Source organism: Gobius niger (genome assembly GCF_951799975.1).
Source record: "Gobius niger genome assembly, chromosome: 6".
NCBI classification, from domain to species: Eukaryota; Metazoa; Chordata; class Actinopteri; order Gobiiformes; family Gobiidae; genus Gobius; species Gobius niger.
The window spans coordinates 3,876,929-3,902,977 of NC_136857.1; the positions used below are offsets into that span (position 1 = coordinate 3,876,929).

A 26,049-nucleotide genomic window follows, 5' to 3' on the forward strand; every position below is an offset into this window, starting at 1 on the left:
GACAATTTGCTTGTTTGTTTATTTTTTTATGTTGAACTGAAAAGAGAGCTGCGTAATCATGTCTGTATGGTCCGACCTGCAAACTAAAACCTGCTGAAACTTCGACTTTGATAATCGACTCTGTTTCCTCATTAAGCCGGTTGTGCATCAGACATATTTTCTCCGTGCGGTTCGTACTTCTGTGCGAGCTCCGACCCGTCTCTGCTTTGAAAGTGATTCCCTGCGGTTCGCGCGAGTCTTCCTCTCCCTCGCAGCGGCGCTTTTATTTTCATTTTATTCTGCGCCCTGAATGGGCCTTGAATGCACCCACCTCCAGCCTCTCCTCCTCGTCTCGCTCTCACCGTGGTTTTCTGTTTTGTCTGTAGAGCCGTTGCAGCCGCGGCAGCATGTCCGCCCCCACAGACGCCGAGGTGAAGGAGCTGAGCCCGGTCGACTTCATCCAGCTGCAGCAGTACATCGAGTGTGAGTACAGAACACGTGGGCAGAGCCTTTCTTTCAGCGCTTTCACTGTCAGAGAGAACACCTACAGTGGAGTTCAGATCACTTACAGGTCCGTCAATACTGTAACACTGTATTGTACAGCGTTTTCAGGCTTTTAAAGGGGACCGGAAAGAGAACGTTTACATGTGGAGATCTCAGTTGTGCTGTAGATTACACAACAGGCACGAGGAAAACTTTTAACCCCCACCTGAACCCAGCACATTTTCTCCAGTTTGGCAGAAAAAATGCAACAAAAAAGTGGCAACAAAAAAGTGGAAAAAATGCAATAAAAAAGTGGCAAAAATGCAATAAAAAAGTGACAAAAATGCAACAAAAAAGTGGCAAAAATGCAATAAAAAAGTGGCAAAAATGCAATAAAAAAAGTGGCAAAAATGCAATAAAAAAGTGGAAAAAAATGCAATAAAAAAGTGGGAAAAAATGCAATAAAAAAGTGGAAAAAATGCAATAAAAAAGTGGCAAAAATGCAACAAAAAAGTGACAAAAATGCAATAAAAAAGTGGAAAAAATTCAACAAAAAAGTGGAAAAAATGCAATAAAAAAGTGGCAAAAATGCAATAAAAAAGTGGAAAAAATTCAACAAAAAAGTGACAAAAATGCAATAAAAAAGTGGAAAAAATGCAATAAAAAAGTGGAAAAAATGCAACAAAAAAGTGGCAAAAATGCAATAAAAAAGTGGAAAAAATTCAACAAAAAAGTGACAAAAATGCAATAAAAAAGTGGAAAAAATGCAACAAAAAAGTGACCAAAAAAAAAAGTGACGAAAACCGCTGAAAAAGTGCCAAACATATGACGAGGACGCAACAAAAAAGTGACAAAAAGGCAATGAAAAAAACTCAGTTATGACAACACAGCAACAATGCAAGGAAAAAGATACATATATATCAGTTTTGTAGGTCTTAGCTTTCAAATGAGGCATTACTGGCCTATAGGCTGGAGTCAAGAAGCTTTTAGATTGGGGAAAAGACAAACCAGAGAAAATGTGCTCTGTTAAGGTGGGGGTTTAGAGGTTAATATTAATTAATGTCTGTAATAAAAATCTAAATAATGGATAGAGGATTTAATTTATGTTTTTATTTTTTTGACACAGAAGTTATACAGATTTGTTTTAACCTCTTACCACCCGCCTAAACCGAATGCCTTCTCTCCTCTTTGGCTATAGGACTGTGTAGCCGCATTTGAAAGCTAAGACCCACAAAACTGATCTTTTTCCTCGCGTTGTTGCTGTGTTGTGTCACCTTTTATATGTTTTATTTTGTGTGGGTTTTTTTTTAGTTTTAGTCATTTTATTGTTGAGTTTTTGTCAATTTGTTTTTGAATTTTTGTCACTTTTTGGATGATTTTTTGTCAGATTTTTGTAGAATTTTTGTCACATTTATGTTGAATTTTTGTCACATTTTTGTTGAGTTTTTGTCACATTTTTGTCACATTTTTGTAGAATTTTTGTCACATTTTTGTTGAATTTTTGTCACTTTTTGGTTGAATTTTTGTCACTTTTTGGTTGAATTTTTGTCACTTTTTGGTTGAGTTTTTGTCACATTTTTGTTGAATTTTTGTCACATTTTTGTTGAATTTTTGTTGAATTTTTGTCACATTTTTGTTGAATTTTTGTCACTTTTTGGTTGAATTTTTGTCACATTTTTGTTGAATTTTTGTCACATTTTTGTTGAATTTTTGTCACATTTTTGTTGAATTTTTGTCACATTTTTGTCACATTTTTGTAGAATTTTTGTCACATTTTTGTTGAATTTTTGTCACATTTTTGTGGCTGTTTTGGTGCTTTTTTCCCAAGAATCTTTTTGATTAGGGTAAAGCCAAACTGGAGAAAATGGGATCCGTTCATGTGGGAGTTAAGAGGTTGAAGGGGATTTGGGAAATGTTGTTTTTGAATGAGCTTTCATGAGTAATAATCATGATTCAGAATTTACTTTGTCTTTTGGGGTTCAGAACTCAAAACAAGGCAAGGACTTAGATATTGAAAAAAAAAAAATCCCTCTGAAGAAACCTTCAAAAATACAAAGTAAAAGACTCTTTGTTGTCTGTGGTGCTTCTTACGTATGTGGAGCCGTCGCAACAATGTCAGGAAAGAGCCCTTGAAGCCGCTTAAAGCAATTTAGTGATTTCTGAGCTGACGAAATGCCTGGACTTGTTCTCTGTTGGCACAAAGGGGAGTGAAGCATTAAGCGGAAACTGTACCCGGCAGCTAGCAGGAACATGTGTAGTGGAGGCATTTTGAACGCTGCAATGATCAGGTGAAGTCGGGCGAAGCCGTCTCGGTTTAGAAGTGAAAGTAGCTGCGTGTTTTCAGCTCGTGAGAGTGAGAGGCGGATTGAAACTAAACACGACTCCAGGTATGTTTCTATGTGAGAACACGTTTTGGGGTTTGAAGTCTGCTGATGTGTGTGTGGGGGGGGGGGGGGGTATTACATCTGTGTTCTCTCTGTGAATCCGTGGGTTTCCTCTGCACGCTCCGGTTTCCTTCATCAACCTAAAATATGCATAATAGGCTTATCCTTTAGCTCAGTAATCCTGGAGAAGGGTTAGAAGGGCACGGCGCCGCGGTCACACACTGTTCCAGACACCGCAGCCGAACTGGGACAAAAAGACATGTTTCCTCATGAAAACATGGGACAACCTGGGGAAAAGTGCACTGCAAAAAGAGTGGAAACAAGGAAAGAAATCTTAAAATAAGACGCTTCACAGCTAGAAGGTCCCGGGTTCGATTCCCACCTGGACGGGGCCTTTCTGTGTGGAGTTTGCATGTTCTCCCCGTGTCTGCTTAGGTTTCCTCCGGGTACTCTGGTTTCCCCTACCATTAAAAACATGTACAACAGGTGAATCCTCCAGCCAGGTGGTTCTGACCATCAGCCTGGCTCCACATCATGGAGACGGGTCCGCGGGCGCGGCACGGCCGTCGACCACTGCTCCTGACGGGTCGCCCCAGCGGCATCGAAGGACAAATTTCCTTACGGGGACAATAAAGTTAACAAACAAACAAACAAACAATAAAACAAGAAAGAAACACTAAATTTAAGCAAATAAATAGCTAGAATTAAGCAAAATGTCCTCAGAAAATGGAATAATTTAAGGAAAACATTCTTATTTAGTGAAAAATTTGTGGGTATTTTACTTGGTGGTGATGGTCAGAATCACCTGCTGGAGGATTCACCTATTGTACATGTTTTTAGTGGCAGACACGGGGAGAACATGCTCCACACAGAAAGGCCCCGTCCTGGTGGGAATCAAACCCAGGACCTTCGAGCTGTGAAGCTGAGGCTCTAACCGCTGTGCCACCGAGCCGCCCACTTTAAAGAATGGAATGTATGATCTCTCTGTGAGAATCAGTTCTTACATTAAGAGTTGTTGTGATCTTAGTTTTTTTTTAAAAATAAAAAGAGAAAAAGAAAAAATATTCTTTGTCTAAAACTGAAGAAGATTCAAAAAGTTTTTCTTTCTTGTAACAAGAAAAATTAGCATGTTTTTAGCAAATTTATCTGAACAAGAAATGGCTTGATTTTATTTCCTAAAACAAGATTTTTTTTCTCAAGAAAACTTTGCTCGGCAAAACATTATTACTTTTTAGGGAAAAAATAAGAACTTATTTCTTAAAGTAAGACATTTTTTACTTGCTTAGAATCCACTTTTTGCAGCGTAACCAGAATCACAAACTGAGTTCCCAAAATACGAAGGATAAAAAACAAGTTTGTGTAATTACGCTACAGTGCTCATACTGGCAAAAACTAGGACATGACTGGAGGACGAGTGCAGGGGTTTGGAAGCGAGTTCTTAGATTAGAGAGAATACTTTTACCGCCTGCTGTGTTTTGCCACGGGATCTGGCATCGCAAAGTGTGGGAAACATTTCACTTTTACACAAATAAATCAGTATTACAGTTGTTTTCATTTGCTCTTTCTGGGGACACAGATGGGCAACGTTTGTGAAAAAAAAAAGAAACCGTACCTGAGCTTTAGGATCGGTTTTCTACACCGGAGATAAATTAAATGTCAAAAAAGATCAACTTTCTGATTTCTTTTTTGCTTCGCATCACCACCTCTTCCATTTCCTCCCACACGCACTGTTTACACTCTGCTCTGTAAGAGGCAGGATCCGTCTGACACATTTTAAAGCAATGCATCATCCACCTTTTTAAGCTTAAATACTGAGCAGGGGTGAAAAGCACGGCGTTTATATAAGGTCTGTGTTAAGATAAACTCGTGATAATATTGTGAGCGAGTCCTATTTCAACACCAGGAGAATTTGCCCCACGAATTACATCCCGGTGTTTTTCAACCACAGAAAAAATCCATCTCTGTCGTGGATCACGGCAGACGCGTCGTTCATCCATAAAGACGCCCTCTCGTCCTCGCTGTAGTGGAATAAACGTGTTAGTTGTGGTTCGTGGGGGCCTGTAAACAGAATTCCCCAGTGATCTCCCTCTGGCTTTGAGTGTCTGCACAATAAGCTGACTCTTTATCCCGTTATAGATCCCATAGTATGCTTTGTTCAGGCTTTTACAGCGGCTAAGCCTTTGTGTTTTTTGTTGTATAGATACAGACGGCAGCGCATCATACGAGGGAGTGTGGCCGAGCGCTGGGGAAGGAAGAGTGCTCTGGAAATCATGATAGTTTCTCTCTTTTTACACGTTTTCTGGCGAATTATAGACATTTATACCATGGTCTGGGTGATACTGGATTCTGATTGGCTGGTGCATTATTTTGGTATAACCGCACACGTAGTCCGGTAGTTAAATCACTGGGATATCACTCCGCTGTGGCGTCGCCATAGCAACGCATGACACAGCTGCATCAGATAAAGGCGTAATTAGTGACTGACAGGAACGTATGAGATGGATTTTGTGTTAATTTCAACGTTTTTGGCCAAAACCAAACGTTTGCTAAATGTTTGTAGAGGAGAGTGAGCAGCTAGGTTAGCTACTGTTAATAACATATGAGCTTTACATTTCTATTGAAAACGGTTAAGGCTATTCATCATTTTCAGGCGTACATAAAATGATCCTGCATTGAAGCATCTTTGTCTGGATTAGTAAAGTCAAACATAAAAGTTTGAGTTGGGGGGGCCCAGGTGTGAGCGACTCCACCGCAGCTGTTTCCATAAACAGTTGAGCTGGTTGAGCTAGCTAGCTTTAGCTTCAGGTTAAACAGCGTAAAAGGTAAATAACTCCTGCCCACGAGTGCCGCATATCGGTGTTTACTTCCAGGGAAAAGTGTTTCCGGGTTAGTCCTGTTGTGTTGTGATTCTGTGCTGATGTTGTGTCGTTGAGCCTGACTGAGATCCTCGTAATAGCTGCGGAGAATGACTCGCTCTGAGACGAGCCTTCAGTGACCGGCTAATAACCCACACAAAATAGTCCCGTAGTCTGGCAGATTTAGTGACTTTAGTCAATGAAAAAAAAACATTTATTATAAATGTTACGTTTGTGGGACCCTGGTATAAGTGGATTAAACAACGAGGAGCCGCATTAGACGTTATAATGCAGGAGGAACAACACTGTCGTGGTGTTCTTGACTCCGCGTCGTGCATTATCACCGTCTAATGCGGCTCCTCGTTGTTTAATCCTTACATATTACCCCCTCTTTAAGGCCTTAAATGTCACTAAAAAGCATTTAATCTGATTCTAACTGGCATTAAATAAAACATTCTTGGTGGATAATAGCCTTGTTCAACTATTTTTACTCCAAAACACATTCAGTTTCAGTTATGGCCGATATTTCACACATTTTTATTCCCTCTAAAGTCGTCTGATGTGTCCAATTTGCTTTCGAATGTCATATTTTCCCCCATCCTTCTGTTGGATGGATGAGGGTGAATGAAGTGAAAGCTCAGATTTTGTGTGTTTTTGTATAAACCCTGAAGCCCTTCAATCAAGGCCGTGGGAACCCAGGGTGCTGAGGGCGCTGCAGCATCCCCTGGTGGATAGTTTGTGAACTGCAGGCAATATTAACGCCTTAACTCCCACCTGAACCGAGCACATTTTCTCCAGCTTTACCCGAAGTCCAAAAGCTTCTGGAAAAAAGGTGAGAAAATAGCAACAAAACTGAGACCAAAACATTGATGAAAAAGTGACAAAAAATTGACAAAAAATTGACAAAAAAATGAGAAAAAATCGAGAAAAAATTTACAAAAAAGTGAGAAAAAATTTACAAAAAAATAGACGAAAAATTTAGAAAAAAATGACGAATAAGTGACAAAAAAGTTAGAAAAATATGACGAAAAATTGAGGAAAAAATGGGGGGGGGAAAATGACAAAAAAAGCAGAAAAATGGACAAAAAAGTGAGAAAAATTTGATGAAAAATTGAGAAAAAATGGAAAAACAAAATGACAAAAAAAGTAAACAAAAATGGACAAAAATATAAGAAAAAATTTATGAAAAATTGAGAAAAAATTGACAAAAAAGTGACAAAAAATTTACAAAAAATGACAAAAATTGACAAAAATTTGACAAAAAAGTGACTAAAAATTTACAAAAAATTTACAAAAAGTGAGAAAAATTTGCAGAAAAAATGGACGAAAAAGTGACAAAAAAGTCACGAAAATTTGACAAAAATGAGACGACTGCCCAGCAAAAAAAGTGATGAAAAAAAAATCTGATGTGAGGAAAAAGATCCATTTAGTTTTGTAGGTCTTTCAAATGAGGCGTTACACTGGCCTACAGGATTTGGGTAAAGCTGAACTGGAGCAAATGCTCTTGGTTCAGGCGGGAGTTAAGAGGTTAATAAATAGGATTTATCCACAGAAAAAGTATTTTAGGGGTAAACGTTGTCCCTCAGCGCCCCCTCACTAAAACATCTTCCCACGGCTCTGCCTTCCATGATGTGAAAGCTCCACTAAAGCGTGTTCTCTGTTTGCTTGCGTTACACAGACTGCAGCCTGAAAGTGAAGGACGTGCTGCGGGAGTTCGACGTAGATGGACGACTGGCCAAGCACCGGCACGGAGAGGTCTGTGTCCCGATCGGCTGCTTTCACACTCTAGATCCATCTCATGTCCTCTCCCAGATGGGGGCAGGAGCCAACACTGCTGCATAGATCATATGGTACAATGTCCTCATAGAAGCAACCAAATGTTAAAGAATCATCAGGCAAAAGTATAACAAAGCTCTCTGCTGTTTTCCATGGGCATGATGTCAGCAGGAGTTTGCCGATGAATGCACCAAAACCAGAAAAAACGTTCTTTCAGTTCAGGTGGTAAAATGCACAGCTGTAAGAAGAAAGAACATCCCTCTCGCTTCACAGCTTGATCGCCCTAGTTTCTATTTCCTGTGGGGCCGGGTGGGGTTTTTTGGAGGGCCTAGTTTCCCCATCAACCAAAACAATAATGCACAAAGGGATAATCCTCCTGGCCAAACCGAGCTGAAGATCTGGAGGTGGGACTCCAGGGCCGCATTGCAGGTTTGGTGAAATGCAAAGGACAAAGTTTCCTTCATGGACAAAAAAAGAATAACACGGCTCATGTCGACGGCCTGCTGCGCCGTCGGGAAGGCTGTGATCGGCTGTGGCACTTTTACATTTTGACAAAAATGTTTTCACAAAATCACTGGACTAAAAGCCCTAAAATCCGGGAAGATATAACACAGTATATGTCCGTATTTGTCAAGCCGTATCTTCGAGTCATTCAACAAAAATGTGACAAAAATTCAACAAAAATGTGACAAAAATTCAACAAAAAAGTGACAAAAATTCAACCAAAAATGTGACAAAAGCTCAGCAAAAAAAGACAAAAATTCAACCAAAAAGTGACAAAAATTCAATAAAAATGTGACAAAAAATCATTAAAAATGTGAAAAAAATTCAACAAAAATTCAACAAAAATTCAACAAAAAATTCAACAAAAATTCAACAAAAATTCAACAAAAAGTGACAAAAAATCAATAAAAATGTGGCAAAAATGTGACAAAAATTCTACCAAAAAGTGACAAAAAATCAATAAAAATGTGGCAAAAAGTGACAAAAATTCAACCAAAAAGTGACAAAAATTCAATAAAAATGTGGCAAAAATGTGACAAAAATTCTACCAAAAAGTGACAAAAATTCAACCAAAAAGTGACAAAAATTCAATAAAAATGTGGCAAAAATGTGACAAAAATTCAACCAAAAAGTGACAAAAATTCAACCAAAAAGTGACAAAAATGTGACAAAAATTCAACCAAAAAGTGACAAAAATTCAACAAAAATGTGACCAAAATGAGGCGTTACACAGGCCTATACAATAGCCAAAGAGGACAGAACGCATTTGGTTTAGGCGGGTGGTAAGAGGTTAATCTGTAAAACATGGTCACGTGACAGTTGCGGATGCGTCGGGCCCAGACTCTGCATGTGGAAGCCCATGTGAAGAAAATAGTGCTCGACTTCTTGGGTGAACTAAACCTCCAAGCGCTGCAGAGGCCACTTCCTTACTGTATGTACTATATTGCATAACACTAGCCATACTCCACTTCTACAATGTTGTGATGTTAAGACAAGCACCTGCCTGTCCTCACCTGTACCTGTGCTGTTCCTGTTCTTTATAGTCATCATCCACTATTCACAGACATATTAAAAAATACCTCCACGTGTTGTGCAGCTGTGGACACCATACACATTCCTTTCATATTTATTAGTATTTTGATATATGGCTCCGCGTCGCTGTACATCTTCTCGAGAGCCCTATTATCTGAACATTAATTGCCCCGGGGTGAGTAATTGGATTGAAACCCATCATCGATCGCGTTGACTAAGCTGTTGTTGAGAAACGCCTCAGACGCGTCGGAGCGAGTGCAGATGTAAATTACCTCTTTAGTTTTGCCCACGCAGCAGGGCCTTTCTGAACCGAGCGCCGGCTTCCCCCTCACGCAGCGTGAACAAAAAAAAAAAGGAGCCTATTTCCATTCCTGTTGGCTACATCAGTGACTGACTATAGGACGCTGAATGAGAGGCAGTTAATTTTTAATGACTGCCATAGACCGGTAATTAAGTTTGGAATAATAGAACACTGCAAAAGGTAAAGCCTGTGGAGATCAGTTAATATGGCTGAAATGGAATCAGGATGATGCAAAAAAAAAACATTAGTTTCCTTATGAGGTCTAGTGCAGCGGTGCCCAAACTTTTTGTCTCCGAGGGACAAATTGAAAAAGTACCAGTGGGTCGTGGGCCAGACACGGCGATGTGAAGCGTGAAACACATGTATAGGCAAGGCAAGGCAAGGCAAGTTTATTTGTAGAGCACAATTCATACACAAGGCAATTCAAAGTGCTTCACAGTTGCATAAATATAAGAAAACAAATACAATCAATAAAAACATCAACATAGAATTAATCAATCACAGTAAAGGCAAGAGTGCAGATAAAATACTTTCAGTTATTTGCATTTTTAAGTCTTGTTTTGACTCGCTCTGTCTTGACACAATTTTTTCTTGCTCGTTCACACAAAGTTTCCTAACCTCTGTTTTGTCGCTCCTTCTCCTCAACGTCAACATAAAATTAATCAATTACAGTAAAAGGCAAGAGTGCAGATAAAATACATGCACGGGCAAAAAGAACTGTTTTCAGCCTGGATTGGAACATTGTCAGAGTTGAGGCCTGTCTCACATCCTCGTGAAGACTGTTCCAGATTTTATAACAGCAAATAATAATATAGTTACTTTATATTGTTTTTTGGTATACATTTGCATTTGATTACATCTATGCAAATGTTACATTAAAAAAAAAGTTAATTATAGCAAAAGCCAAGTTTTAGTAGAACAAAATCAACAATTGTAGCAATATAGTGCAAAATGTAAACAACACCACCTGTATTTACTACAGTGACTTTACCTCATGAACTCAAAGAAAATGACACATTAGATCATAATGGTATTAATGGTATTAACTCTGTTTTGTTTCCTGAAAGCTGTGAAACGAGCTTTAAGCTCAACTCTCGGAAGAATCAGGATAGTCGGAATAGATACAGACGTCATCTCGTCATAGAAGAGGGCGTGGCTTCGCCGAGGGGAAAATAGAATAATTAGAAAAACAAAATTTTCCCTCTTTTTAGCCATTTTCTGGTAGAATATGTACTTATTTACCACACATAAACAAAGTGAAGTGTAAATCGCGCCCATATGGATATTTTCTCACAGCAGATTGTTAGCGCAGCTAGTGTTAGCATTAGCACGATGCTAGCATGTAGCATCATGTTAGCATTCTCCGTCATTTATGTGTCTATGGGCTGTTGAACCACTTTGCTCCTCCTCATGTCTTTGCATCTTTATTTTTTAGAAAACTATATTAATAATTCAACATTTGTTAAAGTAGTTTTTGAATAACTAGAGAAAGTTTAGATTTTTCCCCCTTAACTGTTTTCAGAGCTGCCTTCTGTATCTATGCACTATAAAGGTTCTGAATTGTTTGAGACACAACTAACAATTCAATTAACTCGCTTCATCTGCCACGGTTTGAAAAAAAGTACAAAAGTAGAGTGCGGTAATGAAGATAGAAATTCATTTGCAGCTAGTCAATGTCATGTCAACAAGTTGGAACTATAATATAATTAACACCCAGAATCTCAGTCATTTCTGGTCCCGTTAGTCATTTTTTACAGTGAGGCTGAGTCGGGCCGACCCAAACGGCGGCTCCCTCTCGTTCGCCGTCTCGTCTGGCGAACAGTGACGTTATTTATTACTGGGACAGCTCTGCAGGGGATCGGCGACAAATGGAAAATGTCAACAAGAAATGGGTTTGTGGTTCAGCGTTGCCGAGGGAGACCAGTGTCAGCCCCGCGGCGTCCTCCTCACAGACGGGCCGCAATCTGCTTCAGCACAGAAACGTGAACGCACGGCGCTGCCACAAACATACGGATACGGAGAGGCACAAGTCTGGCCATTTAGTTTGTTGTGCACGTTTTAAACTTTGTGTAATTTGGACTTTTATTTGATGGATAATATTTGAGGGATAGTAACTCATTTCTCATTTGGTTCAGATATTTCAAGTGCATATGACACATTAGACACAGTATTTGCTTAACTTCTTAACTCCCGCCTGAACTGAGAGGATTTTCTCCAGTTCAGCTTTACCCAAATCCTGTTGGCCAGTGTAATACCTCATTTGAAAGCTAAGACCTACAAAACTAAATGGATCTTTTTACTCACGTTATCAGATTTTTTCCATCTTTTTGGGGGGGGGGGGGAGGGGGCGGTTTCAACTCATTTTTGTAACTTTTTTGTCATTTTTTTTGTCTTTTTGTGTCATTTTTGTGTCATTTTTTGTCACATTTTTGTCATTTTTTGTCATTTTTTTTGTCACATTTTTGTCAATTTTGGTCATTTTTTTGGTCATTTTTTGTCTTTTTTTTGTCACATTTTTGTCTTTTTTTGTCACATTTTTGTCATTTTTGGTCATTTTTTTTGTCATTTTTTGTCACATTTTTGTCACATTTTTGTCACATTTTTGTCACATTTTTTGTCATTTTTTTTGTCATTTTTTGTCATTTTTTTGGTCACATTTTTGTCTTTTTTTGGTCACTTTTTCGTCTTTTTTTTGTTATTTTTTGTCTTTTTTGGTCACATTTTTGGTCATTTTTTTGTCACATTTTTGTCACATTTTCGTCACTTTTTTGTCAAAGTTGTCAAAGTCACTATTTTCACACCTTTTTCCCAGAAGCTTTTGGATTGGGGTAAAGCTGGAGAAAATGTGCTCGGCTCAGGTGGGAGTTAAGGGGTTAAACATAGTTATCACAATTATATTTAAGATTTGGCTTCAATCTTACTTCATCTTTCTTTAGTTTGACAATTTTTTACGATGTCTATATTTTCACTTCCTTATATTTCAAGGAAGTAGCAATTTAATGAAGAAATGTTGGGGAGAGAAGTTATTTTTATCAGGATGTTTAAGCTAATGGAAGTGACAGATTTAAATCTCATTTGTTTTCTGTCTTTTTATCGACTTTGAGCTGTTTTATTTAAACTCTTTTTTAAACATTTTTTTTGGGCTGCTGCTGTTGTTGTTGTGAATGTGCTGTACGTATAAAGTTGACCTGGACGTATAGTTCTAGCATTTCTAGCATTTTACTGGGAGAGACTTTTGAAATGGCAGTTTTGTTTCATTTTTACCAAATATGCAGCGTTCCAACAGTCACTAAAACAGTCTATTTTAAACTGCACATGACGCGTTTTCTAATTACTGCTCAGTTTGATGGGATAATGCCTATGATAAGTATTAATCATAGTTTTACATCAGTGAAGTGGCAGTTTTGACAATAAAAGCTGGGATAAAAAGTCCACATTATGTTCTAAAACATAATAGTCGAAAGAAGAGGGAGGTTTTCACATTCTTAGAATCAGGGCCGTAGCCAGGATTTAAAAAACAGTGAGAGGCCTGAGTGAGAGGCAATAAGAATGTCTTGTCCTAAATAAACACTACAATATTAAATGAAAATGTCCGTTTTAATTGTTTTGAAAACGAGGCTGTGGGTGTGAATGGGTAAAGCTGAAGGTTCTGCTTTGGCTCATTCTGAACATCAGACTCTGGTTTGGACTCTGCGCTCTGGCCCCGCCCCCTCTGGCCCCGCCCCCTCTGCGTCGCCCTCACTGGCCCCGCCCCCTCTGCGTCGCCCTCTCTGGCCCCGCCCCCTCTGCGTCGCCCTCACTGGCCCCGCCCCCTCTGCGTCGCCCTCTCTGGCCCCGCCCCCTCTGCGTCGCCCTCTCTGGCCCCGCCCCCTCTGCGTCGCCCTCTCTGGCCCCGCCCCCTCTGCCTCGCCCTCACTGTCAAACCACTGGTCGCTACAAAGGTGAATGCGCTGGTTTAAGCTCTCATTAAAGCGAAGATCATTTACACGCAGGACAATCTTTGCCTGAGACAGAAACAAAGTGAGCAGCAGAGGAGGAGGCGATGATGAGGCACAGACGCTTCTCCTTCTCCTCTCGCTCCTCAGATCAGAATGAGGAAAACTCCTGTTAGAAATGAAGTCACCGTCAGTCTGAGGCACTGGCTCCTCTTTCTTTATGACAGAGAGCAAAGAAACTGCATCTGGATCAAACTTTGGCGGGTTCATGCTAAAGGCGGTGCTGTTGTAGTGAGGCGGACGCACAGCCTCAGCCGCGCCTCCGCCCAGTTTTACGCACTCGGGTCCAAAGCAGCTCATGAGGTCCGGTTTTAGAGTGGACACATTTAGGTTCATAACAAGCTCATCCACGTCTGAATTAGAGGCTCTTCCGCCTGTAGAAGCGCGTCTTTACAACATTCATTTGCGCAGTAAAGGATTCAATGTGGAGAAAAAAAAAATGCTAAAATTTTACTGAGGTCCGGACCTCGGTGACCTCAATGGTAGATACGGCCATGCTTAGAATAGAAGTGGCACGTGTACATGGCCCTCATATACAAGAAGGTTTCATGGCAATTTTCACATCCCGTGCCTATTTCCAATTAGCCTAGTGATATTTAGTCTGGCGATAACCAATTCATTTTCTCATAGGAGGGGTGTGGTTTACGATCGTCCATAGTCGCTTATTGGGCGCTGTGAACGTCTATCATGCGTCTGCACGAGGCCACAGCCAATCGTATCATCGTATCAGATGACGTGTGATGTACCCACAGTAAACTTTTGAGCAAAACTATTTAGAACACGATCTAAACCTTGATCAAAATATTGAGTCTCTGCTGTCATGTTGGATCTGTAAATAAACTTAAAAAAACCAAAAACATTTTATTCGTAAACAAACTACAAGGTTCCGTGTGTCTAATAGTGCCGTCCCTCCTCGTTCTGGGATTGGTCTCCAAATCCATGCGAAAATTTTGTTTCGAAATGATTCGAGCACTCACAGCAGCAGGGGTATTCCCAGGCTAATTTCCAAAAAGAAAGTAAAATAATAAGCATCACATAAATATTAACTGTGTATAATGTAATAATCTTTATCACCCGTTCTGCATATTTCTGTCTCCGGAACATCACCCGCCTCCGCCCCTCCCTCACCCCCAATACAGCTGCCATTCTGGTCCACAGTCTTGTCACATCCCGGTTAGATTACTGTAACTCACTCCTCTTCGGTCTCCCCCAAAAATCACTCCACAAACTTCAGCTCGTCCAAAACTCCCCCAGAACTCCGTCCACTCGTCACATCAGCCCAGTTCTTCAGCAGCTCCACTGGCTCCCCATCAAACATCGCATTCAATACAAGATCCTTCTCCTCACCTTCAAATCTCTGAATAACCTGGCCCCTCCTTATCTCACTGAGCTCCTTCATGTGCCTCCTCCCTCCCGCACCCTCCGGTCCTCCTCTGCCCCTCAGCTGTCTGTACCTACTGCCCACGTAGCCACCATGGGTGCTCGAGCTTTTAGCCGCTCAGCCCCAAACCTCTTGAACTCACTCCCCGCTGAACTCCGACAAATGACCTCACTGCCCCTTTTGAAATCGCGTCTCAAAACCCACCTATTTAAAGTTAGCTACTTACTTTGATGTGTTTTATTTTGTTATGCTTTTATCATTGTAGCTCATGTAAGGTGACCTTGGGTGTTTTGAAAGGCGCCGACAAATAAAATGTATTATTATTATTATTATTATTATGTATCGTATTATCGTTATGTATATTTGACTTGTAATCCATCCATTTTCTTCGGCTTTATCCGGGCCGGGCCGCGGAGGCAGCAGGCTCAGCAGAGATGCCCAGACTTGTAGTGTCTAGGATTAATTGTTTGGAATATTTTCACTACAGACAGATTCTCTCACCAGAAAACCTACAAAACAATTGATCCTGGAGCGTCCGAGAGACCACTGTGATGGAAAGTAAAGGCACCGTGCTGACCACTCACACAGCCGCTGGGTCACTACAAGGCCAAATGCACACACATACAGTGTTCATTTTGACAACATGCTTTATTTTAGTTTTAGTCTTTTGACTAAAATGTAATTTAATTTTAGTCAAGATTTAGTCAAAAAAAACTTTTCAATTTTAGTCTAGTTTTAGTCGACTAAAATTGCATGTCAATTTAGTCGACTAAAATTAAAACTAATTTAGTCTACTTATATTTATAATATTGATTATAATCATATTTAATCTTGTTCCTCTGCTTCATGGAGCTGCACTGCAAAAAGTATTTAACTAGATCAGTATAAACATCTCAATTTGAGCATATTAATCCAAATTTTAGTTGTTTTGACTAGATAAGAAGTTCTTGGGCGTTTGTCTTAGATTATTTCACTTGTTCTGAGATGTTTCTGACTCGTTTCAGGTCATTTTCTTTGCCAATGGGGTAAGAAAATTGGTCTTATCTCATTGGCAGTTTCACTTTCTTATTTCAAGCGAGATTTACCCTAGAACTGGTCTGAAATGTCCTCAAACAAGCAAAGTAAACTTGGTCCGATCAGGAAAAGTGTCTAAATGAGTGAAAACCGACAAAACAAGATACATTTCCTCAATTCAAGTCATTTAAGCCAATGCTTGATATTCACTTTTTGTAGTGTGCTCCACATGAACAAAGCTCAGAGCTGATCCTTTGGCAGAGAATTTACATGATCTGAGGCTCTTTCAGACGGTCAATAGAAGTTTGGATGATTTTAGTCTCTCCTTTTCATTTTTATTTCATCTTATTTTAGTCGACTAAAATATCTGGACATTTTAGTCATAGTTTTAGTCTCATGAGAAACTTTTAATTTAGTTTTAGTCCAATTTTAGTCGTCAAAAATATCACTTTGACTAAAATTAAGACTAAATATTTTAGTCGACGAAATTAACACTTCCCAAATATTAACTTTTTTCTGCATAATAAATCCATAATGCACATTTAAACAAGGAACAATCTTAAATATATTGTGTTAAAAATGCTTTTGTGAAATGAGTCATGCACTTTCACACACACAGCGTTGCACAATGCTCCTTGTTATTCTAATATTGCGCCGTTCTAATTTTGAACCCCTGTTTCCACATAAAGTTCTCGTCAGCGCGTTCCTGACACAGCAACACTTCACAGCGACACATTTCGATGCATTGTAGTAACTGTCCTCGACTTCCTAAAATAGTTTGACATGCAAAGCCACAGCTATGAACGACATTTGACTCAGCGCGTGGAAATGTTCCGCCAGTCGCCCATTTAAGCTTCGACTCCTGATGCTGGCGTTGTTGTCACTGGGGACGACACCGTGTGTAAATGTATGCAAATCTGAACTGTTTTGCAAAGCTGACAGACACAGGCCTGCGTTATAAAGGTACATTTTATTCTTAATCTGCAGATCACACACGCTCCGACCAAATAGTTGTTTTTTTTTTCCTTTTTTGTTTTTTTTTTCTTGCATTATTTCACGGCGCTGGGATCATTTTCCCTTCGCTTTTCACGTGCCATGGCTCATGCTTGGTTAGTGCTAGATCGTCTGCTCCGGAGGACGGTCTGCTGTGAGTTTGTATAGATCTACGAGTTGGTTTGTCTAAAAATACAAATAATCCTAATCCTTAAGGTTAACCCCTTAACTCCCGCCTGAACCGAGCACATTTTCTCCAGTTTGGCTTTACCCCAATCCAAAAGCTTCTAGAAAAAAGCTGTGAAAATAGCAATAAAACAATGATGGAAATGTCACAAAAATGTCACAAGAAATTGACGAAAAAATGACAAAAATGTGACAAAAAAATTACAAAAAAATGATAAAAATTGACAAAAAAATGTCAAAAATGTGACAAAAAATGACAAAAAATTGATGAAAAAATGACAAAAAATGACAAAAAATGACAAAAAAAATGTCCAAAAAATGACAAAAAAATGACAAAAAAAATGACAAAAAAATGACAAAAATGTGACAAAAAATTGACGAAAAAATTGACGAAAAAATGGACGAAAAAATGGACGAAAAAATAACAAAAAAATGACAAAAAAATGACAAAAAAATTACAAAAAAATGACAAAAATGTGACAAAAAAATGACAAAAAATTGATAAAAAAATGACAAAAAAATGACAAAATGTGACAAAAAAATGACAAAAAAATGACAAAAATGTGACAAAAAATGTATGAAAAAATGTATGAAAAAAATTATGAAAAAATTGACGAAAAAATTGACAAAAAAATTGACGAAAAAATGACAAAAAAGTTACAAAAATGAGTTGAACACCCAACAAAAAAATGTTGGAAAAAAAATCTGATGACGTGAGGAAAAAGATCCTCTCAGTTCAGGCGGGAGTTAAGAGGTTAAACCATTTCCCCGGCCCTAACCTTAATTTGTGTCATGATATCTCACGTTTTCACAGCAGACTGTCCCTCCGGAGCAGACGATCTAGCACTAACCCTCAGGCTTTTGTCTGACATAAAAACAAACCGCGCTGTGTGATGATGTCATCAGGCCGCGCTGCTCAGTTTACTTGCGCAGGTGTGAGGGCTGGCCAGCAGGGGGCAGGTGTGAGGGCTGGCCAGCAGGGGGCAGGTGTGAGGGCCGGCCAGCAGGGGGCAGGTGTGAGGGCCGGCCAGCAGGGGGCAGGTGTGAGGGCCGGCCAGCAGGGGACAGGCGTGAGGGCCGGCCAGCAGGGGGCAGGTGTGAAACAGGGACCTCTCCTTAATCGAGGCAAACTTGAAATCATTTGTAATTTTATGACTGTTCAGAAAACATAAAATATCAGCATCGGTTTTTTTTACTAATAAATATATACATTTAAAAAAGACTTTTTATTTAAAGGCAACAAATAATCGTTTGAATAATCGTGATTTCAATTATGACTCAAATAATCGTGATGATCATTTTTTCAATAATCGAGCTGCCCTACTGTGGCGTTGTTTCAGTCAGACTCAGAGATGTTAAAAGACCCAGTGTTGCATTCATCTTTCACTAAGAACTTGTGTTGATGATGGGAGAGAGTGACCACTGTGCAAAGCCTTCTCCAGCACATTACAAAGATTCTCAATGGGGTTAAGATCTAGACTCTGTGGCCGATCCATGTGAGAAAATGACCTCTCATGCACCCTGGCATCGTGGGGAAAAAAGTTAGGTACTACTGGTATCGAAAGCAGGAACCGGAAAAAAACAATAACCTTTTATTCATTTTTTCCCTCCCATTTTTCAATTTCCTGATTTTTTTCCCCCCAATATTTTATTTGCCCAATGTTTTCCCCATTTTCCTTTTTTTTCTTGCCAATTTTTTCTTGTTTCTCCAATTTCCCACCTCTTTTTTATTACTAATATTTTCCCCAATTTTTATAAATTTTTCCCAATATTTTTCCTACATTTTTTGGTAATTGAAAATTACTATTAACGTTTTTAAATGTTTTCACACTTTTTTTTTAGATATATTTTTGCCCCCATTCTGTCCTCCATTTTTTTGGTGATATTTTCTATATGCCTCCCCCAATTTTGCCAATTTATTCCCAATTTTCCTTGCAATTTTGTTCCTTATTGTTGCCACAATTTCTGACAATTTCCTCGCATTTCCCCCCCAAATTATTCCCAATTTTCCCCTTCATTTCTTGACATTGGAGATGAACCCGACACTGTAAATCTGCAGATCTTCCAAACACTATTGTTCTGTTTTCTAGTTCTACACGACAAATATTTTAGTATTGGTATCGAGAACCCAGTATCATTAAAGTACTGGTATCGAAATTGACTTGACCAACTGGGATTGAACTTGAGCTTCTTACAAACAAATCAATAGCGTGTTTTCCATCTTGTGTCTGTGAGTAAGCTCCGTGCCTCTAGAGCAGGGCTTCTCAACCTGGGGGTCGGGACCCACTATGGGGTCGCCAGAGCATATAGATAAAATATATATTTTAATATTATTATTATGGTGTCGTAGCATACATGCTATTTTACCAGGGTGCCATTATTTGTTCTAAATTTAATTCATTTTTGTTTTAGCCATTGTTTTTTCTTTGTTTTTTAAGAGTTGTATAGGTTAACCTCTTAACTCCCGCCTGAACCGAGAGGATCTTTTTCCTCACGTCATCACATTTTTTTCCCATAATTTTTTTGTTGGGTGTTCAACTAATTTTTGTAACTTTTTTGTCATTTTTTGTGTGAAATTTTTGTCATTTTTTGTCACATTTTTGTCATTTTTTTGGTCATTTTTTGTCACTTTTTGTCACATTTCCATCCTTGTTTTCGTCTCAGTTTTGTTGCTATTTTCTCACCTTTTTTCCAGAAGCTTTTGGACTGGGGTAAAGCCAAACTGGAGAAAAGGTGCTCAGTTCAGGCGGGAGTTAAGGGGTTAATGTCCCTGTTTTTCCCATGGTCTGACCCGGGTGGGGGTCACGATCCTAATTAACTGTTATAATGGGGGTCGCGGCTCTAAAAGGTTGAGAACCACTGCTCTAGAGAACTGCCCGCCGGTGATATCACCTCAAAACTATGTGTAGAATAGTTTACTAACGTCCCATTCGCTTGCATTATTCCTGCCTGTGTGCCGCAGTGCATCAATGAGGAGGGCTTCCGTCTGTTCCTGAAGACTTATCTGGAGGTGGAGGACTTTCCCGTGGACCTGTGCCAGCGCCTGTTCCGTTCCTTCCAAAACTCCAAGGACTCCGCAGACAGCGCCAGTAAGAGAGCTCCAAATAACAACAACAACACGCCTCCATGTGCAGACAGGGATGTTATTAGTTTACACTTCCACAGCCTGTTGCTTTGGCTTCCTATCCCTCAACACATGCCTTTACGGTTCGGCGTGGGCGATGTTGACTAATTTTTAATGTCGCTGTCGTTTTTGTTGGAAATGTCCGTAAAATAAAAAGCAGAGGATCCATGGGATGAAATGCAACTGTTTAAACACCCAATGTTTTCACCCAATATCCCCATGGAGATATTTATGTACTTAGGAGGATGTGTGGCTGAAATTGCTGTAAAATTACTCACATCAGTGCAATAATGTTATTGTACACTGCAAAAAATAATTAACTAGATCAGTATAAACATCTCAATTTGAGCATAATAATCCAAATTTTAGTTGTTTTGACTAGTTAAGAAGTTGTTGGGCATTTGTCCTAGATTATTTCACTTGTTCTGAGACGTTTCTGACTTGTTTCGATACATTTCGTCCTTATTTCAGGTCATTTTCTTTGCCCATGGGGAAAGAAAATTGGTCTTATCTCATTGGCAATTTTACTTTCTTATTTCAAGCGAGATTTACCCTAGAACTGGTCTGAAATGTCCTCAAACAAGCAAAGTGAACTCGGTCCGATCAGGAAAAGTGTCTAAATGAGTGAAAACCGCTCAAAACAAGAAACATTTCCTCAATTCAAGTCATTTAAGCCAATGCTTGATATTCACTTTTTGTAGTGCACCTGCGATCGAAAGATGGACTCTTTAAGTTCTTAAAGGAATAGGCCACCGTTTTTTACATACTGAGATATGTTCTTACCTTAGCTTTGACGAGTTCTTTAGGACCTGTCTGATCTTCCCCCGTGCCTTCAGTCACGTAAACACAGCACAGACGGCGTTAGCATTTAGCCTCTCCCTCTCTCCTCTATAGCTCCAAAACAGGTCAAGATAGAAGCTACCAAGCTCTTCCACGTTTTCCCTATTTAAATATGGTTACGTGAAGTGTTCCACTACAAAGTATAATTACACAAAATTAAACAATGTGGATTTTCCAAGTGGATAAAAAGGGGGACTATATTGTAAGGCGTAATAATACCAGGAGTAGCTTGGCATCCGCACAGTAAAGTGAAGATTTCGAGTTCAGATTTCGGATTTCCTGAGCTTAGACGAGTTGATACGTACCTGTCTGGTGTTTGTGCCCGTGGAAGAGCGTGGTCGCTTCTAACTTCACCCCCGTTTGGAGCCATAGAAATACATTGGGAGAGGCCAAATGCTAACAACATCTTTGGTCGTTTTGCATGACTGAGGTCAGAACATTTCTCAGTGTGGAAGAACGGTGGCCTGTTTCTTTAACCCCCACCTGAACTGAGCATATTCTCTTCAGTTTGAATCGTTTGAATTCACCCAAATCTGAAAGCTTCTTGAAAAATGTCAAAATAGCAACAAAAATGAGAAAATGAGACAAAAACAAGGATGAAAATGCACCAACAGAGCGACAAAAACGTGTGACATAAATGCGATGGGAAAGAAAGTGCGATTTAGATGAGTAGGACTTCGAAGTGGCCTATCGGCTGCGACCTTAAAGATTCGGGTAAAGCTGAACTGGAGAAAATGCACTCGGGTAAGGCGGGGGTGAAGAGGTTAAACAAATTGACCTAAAACTACTTGAAAATAGAAACGAGTCATCCATTTCCGGCCCAAAGCCCAGAATAGATGCAGCTCTGTCCCAAACGTCGCTCACCAAAACACAGCGTCAGGGCGGAAATGTCTCGCACACCAGCTTTTCTTTTTTCTTTTGATTTCTTCAACTTAAAAATGGGAGACAGATGCTTTTCCTGGGGATAGGCCGGGCTGGCGGGCGGGGATTTGTCATGATGGAGGCGCATTTCCAGAACACACAGACCACACGAAGGAAGGGCAGAGCAGGCTCAATCAGACATGCGTGAATCCATCAGAAAAGCCTCTCAACTCCACAGGAAAACCACCATCACCAGCTTTCTCAGTCTCCCTTCTGTCCTCTGTCTCTTTTCTGCAGAGGAGGTCTTCCTGAAAGATGTCTCCTGTTACTTCTCGCTCCTGGAGGATGGACAACCCAGGGACAAGTTGGAGTGTGAGTTCTACAGTAGCACCTGGTTAAGATTTCTAAGTTATTGGAAAAATGGAACGGAAAATGTTTCTGTCTTGACTCAGTTCACGATGACCATTTTAATATATATGTAATAAAACCCTGTGGAGATGATGATTTTTAGTGGCTATACAGTGGGAGGAACAACGTGCTATGATCAATGGAAAAATCAATTCAGTTCATCAAGATATTTTGCTGAAAAACTTGATTCACAACAGTGTGGAATAAGTAAGTGAACCCTTGTATTAAACAGCTGCTGATCCTTCTTTTGTAGCAATAACCATTCTCCTTCACAAAACTGTTGCAGTTCAGTGAGATTCCTGGGTTCACTTACTTTTTCCTCCCTGTCCTGTGAATGGTTACATGTCATGGCCAAATATGATGACATGTAAATGTTTGGGTGGTATTAGTTTAAAGCAAGGAACTCGCAAATGCAGGTGTCGTAGCAAGTTGCGATTTTTTTAACTTATTAATCGTCCGTGAGAGTAAATACTGCGCTGACAGGAAAGACAAAGGGAGAGAGGGATATTGTACATCCACTTGCACAATGGAAACACATTTTTCACTCAAACTTGGCTGTAAACACTGTTTAAGGCGAGACACGGCAGGTGAAAGTATTGATTTTTCACGCAGTGGTCGAAGTGGAGATTTTTATCTATTTTCCTCCCTTTACATCTTAGTTTTCATGTCAGATATAAAAATGACAAAACTCACCCGCATGATGTTTATTTTATGATGTTTTGTCTGCGAGGTGGGGGCGACCCGGAAGTAGCTGCTGCGCCGCGTAGAAAGGCCGTCTTTCCCGCGGGTTTTCATTCATAAATATTGACAGATTTGACATCCACGTGTCCTGCTAAGGGGCCCCGTGATGACGCTTTCACCCAAATATGGTGTTTTTCCTCCTACGAGACGCTGGAGCGGAAAAGTGGAAGAACGGGCCGAGCATGCGCACTCGCTACAAAACTTCAGGGCTGGTTTTCTCTGAATGAGAGAAGCCGCACTCGGGCAGAGCCTGAGCCCTTATAGAAGCTCCCACAGACTCCAAACTTTACAGGCTGAGACCTAACAATATTTTGAAGGTTTTTTCAGAGGGATTTTTTAATATCTAATTCCTAGCCTGATTTATTCAGCTTTGAAACAAACAAAAAACAGGCGAAATTTGAGTTTTTACAGATTTTTTCACTGATGATTAGTTTATTGACAAACTAAACAAAATATCCAAAATCCCCTCTGAAAGAATCTTAGTTACTAATATGTCAATAAAACAAAACCGTAAATTTTAATCTGGCTCAATTCATTATTTTGATTTCGGCAATTTTGGCCATTTTAATGCTCAAAATGCCTTATTTTTATGTGAAAACATAAAATGACAGAAAAAAATGCAATACATTTTTTTCTCATATTTATATCTGTGATGTTCAGCAAAAGTTTCAAATTGACATCTCTACATTTATCTTTTTTCCCCTATTCACCTGCAGTGTCTCGCCTTAAGTGGCGCTAGCCCGCAGTTAGCTTTGCTCGTTAGCTTCTTCTTCGTGATTCTATTAGTGTGTCTTGGTGGCTCCGGTCTGGTGGCAGTCAAGTTGCAATAGTGGTTTTCTGGCCAGAGACACCGGGGGGAGATGAAAGACCCTCCAATCATCCCATAAACACTTGTATACACTGGATTTATTAAAGTAAACAAGTGACTTAGTATTGCTTTAAGCAGACACTGTTTTTTGATGAAGATCAGACCACATTTTATGACCAATTTTGGCAGAAATGTGAGAAACTCCCACTGTATCTGCTTAAATTACCTAAATAACTGAATTCATTGTGATGCTAATAGGAAACATTCAAATGTAGCTTCAATTTCTATCATTCACTCATTTACCTTAATTAGGGATGCACCTATACCGACACCAGTATTGGGTATCGGGCTGATACCACATGCTTGTACTCATACTCGTACTCATTCATGAGGTCCCGATACCAGAAACCGACACCTTTTGACGTGTGGCCAGCGCAGCTACGAGGCGCAGCTACGAGGCGCAGCTACGAGGCGCAGCTACGAGGCGCAGCTACGAGGCGCTGCTCTCAGCTGAGGAGAGAAGAAGCAACAAACTGGAGAATTGTTTAGTGTAAATCCAATAATCCACATAGAGCTGACTTTATTACAGACTGCGCTCTCTAAACCAGAGTCTGAGCTGGATTTAACCAGAGCTAAATGTTGTTAGAGCTGCAGCGTCTGCAGTGTTTACAACATACAGGCTAACGATGCTAACTCGCGGCTAGCAGTTTTGGCCATTCTGACGCCGTTTTATGCCCAGGGGTTTATTCATCTGAAAAACTAACCCAGCGACTAAAAAGTCCTCAGAAAATCCAGATTAAAGACATACAGCATGTTTATATTGAGGGAAAATGAGCTGCAGCAGAACAATGAAAACGCTGTAGCTACTCGCTAAGTTACTACAAACACACGAGAAAATCTACAGGAGCTGAAGTAAAGACGAAAAGAGACCATTTAAGTAACATCTCAATACTATCGTTAAATAAAAACACATAAATGAATAAAGCTCAGGCATTGAGGAGCTTTAGGACATGGGCTTTTCTGTCTATGATGGACAGAGACATAAAAATAAAATAAATAATAAATGGCATCAGCACAATTCCAATATAACTGCTCTGAAATGTGTCGCCTACTTTACTTAAGGAAATGTTCATGAGTAAATTTACTAATTACAAACCAATCTGCTGTGAAAAAAGTAAGAATGTTGAAGAAAATGTCTTGTACTCGTATCAGTATTCGGTATCGGCGAGTACTTAAATCAAAGTACTCGTATCGGTTTTAGAAAAAGTGGTATCGGTGCATCCCTAGCCCTAATGTTGTGACCTGAAATAAACTGTCTTGTTCTCACACTTTCTTTGTCCTGTTTGTAGTTGCTTTCAAGCTGTATGACAGAGATGGTAATGGGGTCCTGGACAGCTCGGTAATTTACTTTTTAGATGAACCAGGAATAGCCCCTTGTGCATGATTTTTTGGTTTTCAACGTTTGGGTTTTCGTGTGCAGGAGGTGGACCGGATCATTGCTCAGATGATGCACGCGGCGTCGTACCTCGACTGGGACGTCTCCGAGCTGCTGCCTGTGAGTTCCAAAACAAACCAAAGAATGCTAAAGAAATGCTATCTGACGTCCAAAACTAATATGTTACGAGTATGTGTATTTCATCGGTGACGTTTGACCATATTAAGCAACAGAAAGCGCACAGACTGTTTGACTGAGTAGGAAAATATGAAGAAGTGTTTGGCCGTAAATCACCGGTGTTTTCCTTCCCTGTGAATTACAACAAAATGCATCATAACGTCGTCCTTATTCTGGACTTGGTTTAGGTGGAGCTTCATGTTTCCTCCAATCGGACAACGCTAAGTTTGAACTTTATGGGGGTTACGGTTAAGTTGGCTGCACATAAACATGAGTCTACATTTCAAACGCCTTTTTTCGAAGTCATTTGATTAAAGGGACTGTAGGGAGTTTAAAACTAGTAAAATTAGGTATTTTCCTCCCCCTACATGTTCCAACAATGTCCTAATGTGTAGAATGAGCTCAGACCTGCCTCTAAAATCCTGCACTGTCACTCGAAAACATGTTCATTCGGGTCAGTCGAGATTTAGTCGACTAAAATTGCATGTTAATTTATTCGACTAAATTTAAGACTAATTTAGTCGACTTTACATTGATAACATTCATTATAATCATGTATTTAATCTTGTTCCTCTGCTTCATGGAGCTGCTCCACATGAACAAAGCTCATGGACATTTTAGTCATAGTTTTAGTCTCATGAAAAACTTTTAATTTAGTTTTAGTCCAATTTTAGTCGTCAAAAATATCACTTTGACTAAAATTAAGACTAAATATTTTAGTCGACGAAATTAACACTGGCGCTAGGCTAGTGCAAGGCTAGCGCATTTCTAT

At 39.7% G+C, this 26,049-nt stretch overlaps 1 protein-coding gene across 1 annotated transcript in view; it reads left to right on the top strand.

Annotated features, from left to right (window-relative positions):
• The first annotated feature begins 369 nt into the window (after nt 1–369).
• The window catches only part of dgkaa (diacylglycerol kinase, alpha a), a 68,321-nt gene continuing 42,641 nt past the window's right edge, over nt 370–26,049 (top strand). Inside the window, exons 1-6 of the mRNA XM_079558807.1 lie at nt 370–462; nt 7,380–7,456; nt 19,846–19,972; nt 22,006–22,080; nt 25,015–25,064; nt 25,146–25,220. Coding sequence (XP_079414933.1) covers nt 387–462; nt 7,380–7,456; nt 19,846–19,972; nt 22,006–22,080; nt 25,015–25,064; nt 25,146–25,220 — 480 coding nt within the window. The 5' untranslated portion in view covers nt 370–386. The remainder of the gene's footprint in view (nt 463–7,379; nt 7,457–19,845; nt 19,973–22,005; nt 22,081–25,014; nt 25,065–25,145; nt 25,221–26,049) is intronic.